Here is a 3,226-nt window from a genome sequence, read left to right as displayed (position 1 = left end):
CGAACCGCACTGCGCAAGGACAGCTACAACTGACACACACACACACACACACATACACACACACACACACACACACACACACACACACACACACACACACACACACACACACACACACACACACACACACACACACACACACACACACCCTGCACATGATCATGGTGTGCTGTATGTGGGAAGACAGACACTATTAAAGTCATACAGTGTGAGGATGAAATATAAACATATATATTTATATAAATAATGCTACTGGACTGATTAATTGTGCCTACTATTATGAAAAAGTGCATATTTTTAGATTTTGTAAAAAATAATTTTCATTGTTTTCTTTTGTCAATAAACGTAGACTTTGATAACATAATATTTTGAGTTTCTGTTGATTAAATGAATCCTCTTTGTATTGTCTCAAATTTTTAGGTTCAATTAACTTATGTTAAGCCAACTACTTTTTAAAATCAAATCTACAATCATTTTACAGTATTGTGGGGGATTTTTTTGCAGATAATGAACAACAATCAGCAGTGACCGATGCTTTTGAAAGCTTTGAGAATCGTTTGTTTTGAACGAGTGATTCGTTCGGATCGCGAATCAAACTACCAGTGTCACGTGACTTCAGTAGCGGAGGCTTCGTTACGTCATAAATGCATTGATACGTTTATAAATTTCAATGGTTCGCCATTAGGGGGCGATGATCTCAATGAACTCATAAACCATTGTCTATATAATTTTTTTTACCTAATCTCGGTTTTATAAATTTGTAGATTGCATCATAAAAATTGAGAGTAAAGTTAGCTGTCTCTTATTGGGCTAACTAGCCATTCTCTCCATAAAACAAACGAGCCAAAAAATTTATGAAAGAACACGTATTACACAAACACTTCATATTTAATGGCATTTGATGATTTGTAGATTCCATTGAATAGAAAAGACTTAATTGATAAAGAGCGTGCCTTTATACTTTACCACTACGTCACCGCCCCGCCCCCTCTCCAAAACCCCGCCCATCAAAACCATCTCAGCCAACCAGATGCCAGCAGACCTGAAAACTCAAACTGACTGACTGCGCTTCAATGGAAGCCTATTTCCACCACACAAGGGGATGAAAAAAAACAAGTATGACATAGAAAGTTGAAATTATGACATACCAAGTCATGTTTATGAGATGAAAACACAATATTATGATTTAAAGTCAATTATGACATGAAAAGTATTTTCCCCCCCACATCATCTCATAAACGTGACTTAGGATGTCATAAATATGACTTTTTATGTCATATTAAAGATTGATCAAAGCATGACTTTTTTCTTATGTGGCGAATATGGGCTTCTGTACATTTCTGGGTATTTTTCAAATATATTTGGTCATATATACTGTGTCCAGGGCATGAGATATTATAGACAGCTAGTCATTATTGTGATGGGAATTGATTTGGTAAAGAAACACCTAACCAGTGCATATGTTTTTTTACCTGATCTCAGATCAGTTTTATAAATTGAGAAATTTATAATGACCTTAATGAACAGTACAGTAGTTCTAAAAACAAAGCCATTAAAATGAAAAATACTTTTTTGTTATAGATGTTAAATATGCCTGGTGTCTGTTTATCAGTCGAGTGGTCTGTTTGTTATGAATCTGTCAGATTCAGAGACAGGATTATGGTTTCATTCCCACAGAATTGCCTTGCCATTTTAGTGGGAAAATTGAAAAAATGTTTTCCCTCAGGAAATTATTTCTGTCAGAATTAAGAGGGTCGTTAAACAACTGACATGAGACCAGTTTTAATTCATCACAATAATCGTAAACTTTTGTGTACAAAGTACAGAAAACCTTTGTTAAATACATTGTTTATTAATAAATATGCATTTTGATATTTTTTCCCCATTAATTACAATTTGTCAGAAATATATTAAAATCCCCCTGTGGTAAAAATCAAGTTTTTAATCTTGTTTATATGTCTATGTGGTGTTTTTAATATGCTTTAAGACAACGCATGTGTAAATTCATAAGTCGACAGCCAGTGGCGGAGCCAGGGGGTGGCCAGGGGTGACCATGGCCACCCTTGGCTTAAGCTTGGCCACCCCTTTGGCCACCCCTCTCACAACTGCTGTTTCTGTCTCACTCTTATTTTTACAAGAATTTTGTTTTTGAAACACAGAACCGTCGCTTTAAGACCACAAAAAACGTGAGACTTTTCAGACGCGCATTGCAACTTCACCTCAGCGCCAGGCGCAAGTCAAACGAGTGCGGAAATGTGCGGGTACCGAATGAGCTTGAGCAGTGATCGGAGCATAGTAGAGTAAATATAGATGCCATGTTCCTCAACTGATGGGTTGCGAGACCGTTTTGAGTGAGACGCATATGTCCATATGTCAAAGAAACAACAACGTAATTCTCTTTTTTTTCTGAATCTACTTTTATTTTGAAAGATCTGTGTGAAAGCTTGTGACACTTCTGTCAGATGCGGAGAAAAGCGCGTTTTCCTGAATCAGTAACGTTGGCTATCTGCGGTAAGATGAGATGTTGTAAGGTCAACAAATGTCAGTAAAACTAACTTTCCTGTCCTGCTGACAGGCGTTGTGGTAGACTGAGTAGCCTACAGTTGAGACACTTTTTTGCGTTTTGATTTTTAAAAAAAAAAAGATATTGAAAAGAAGTGAATTTCTACATGACATGCCACATGACATTTCATTAGCTTGTAGACTAAGATATTTTCAATCAATATGTGCAAAAGGCCCCTTAATAATAAGATGATGCTAGAGCAATGTAGCACTATTTTAGTTGGGACTCTTATTATGAACTCTGTAGGGAGTGACCGGAGGAGCAGCTTTCTCTTCCGCTCAGTGCGAATGGCAGATTGCATCAGCCGCTGCTAGTAATCAGGTTCACCGCAATCACGAACAGCTGAAGACGCGTTTCAGAAGCATTATTGCCTTTCAGGTGGATGTATCTTGTGTCTGTGTGCATCCTATAGAGAAGAAACCACACACACACACATTCAAGCCTCTACATCCTTTACTACGAGCACGCCAAACATGTCTATGCCAGCTAATGGTTATTCAGCCCATTTATGAGCCAAACCCACGTCAGTTGAAGCAGGGACTACGGACTACTCCAGGTCTCAGCTAAGTGTGCTTAACATGCTCACATCGTGTCATTGTCCACCAAGCCTTGCATGTGCAACAGCAATCGTCTTCATGCTCAAACACAGTTAAGGAACTCCAT

At 37.9% G+C, this 3,226-nt stretch overlaps 1 protein-coding gene across 2 annotated transcripts in view; it reads left to right on the top strand.

The window, feature by feature from the left end:
* The window catches only part of ednrab (endothelin receptor type Ab), a 13,282-nt gene extending 12,918 nt beyond the window's left edge, over positions 1-364 (top strand). Inside the window, exon 8 of one of the 2 annotated variants that reach the window (XM_077217923.1) lies at positions 1-364. This exon is cut by the window's left edge and continues 111 nt beyond it. In XM_077217923.1, the coding sequence (XP_077074038.1) occupies positions 1-33 (33 nt within the window). In that variant the 3' untranslated portion in view covers positions 34-364. The other variant, XM_077217922.1, reaches the window with a different exon arrangement.
* Positions 365-3,226: the final 2,862 nt, after the last annotated feature.

The sequence above is a fragment of the Siphateles boraxobius genome, unplaced genomic scaffold (assembly GCF_051911475.1).
Source record: "Siphateles boraxobius isolate OS27281-9 unplaced genomic scaffold, OSU_SipBor_1 77, whole genome shotgun sequence".
NCBI classification, from domain to species: Eukaryota; Metazoa; Chordata; class Actinopteri; order Cypriniformes; family Leuciscidae; genus Siphateles; species Siphateles boraxobius.
The sequence above is the reverse complement of the archived record's forward strand: the minus strand, read 5'-3'. Positions and strand labels throughout refer to the sequence as shown.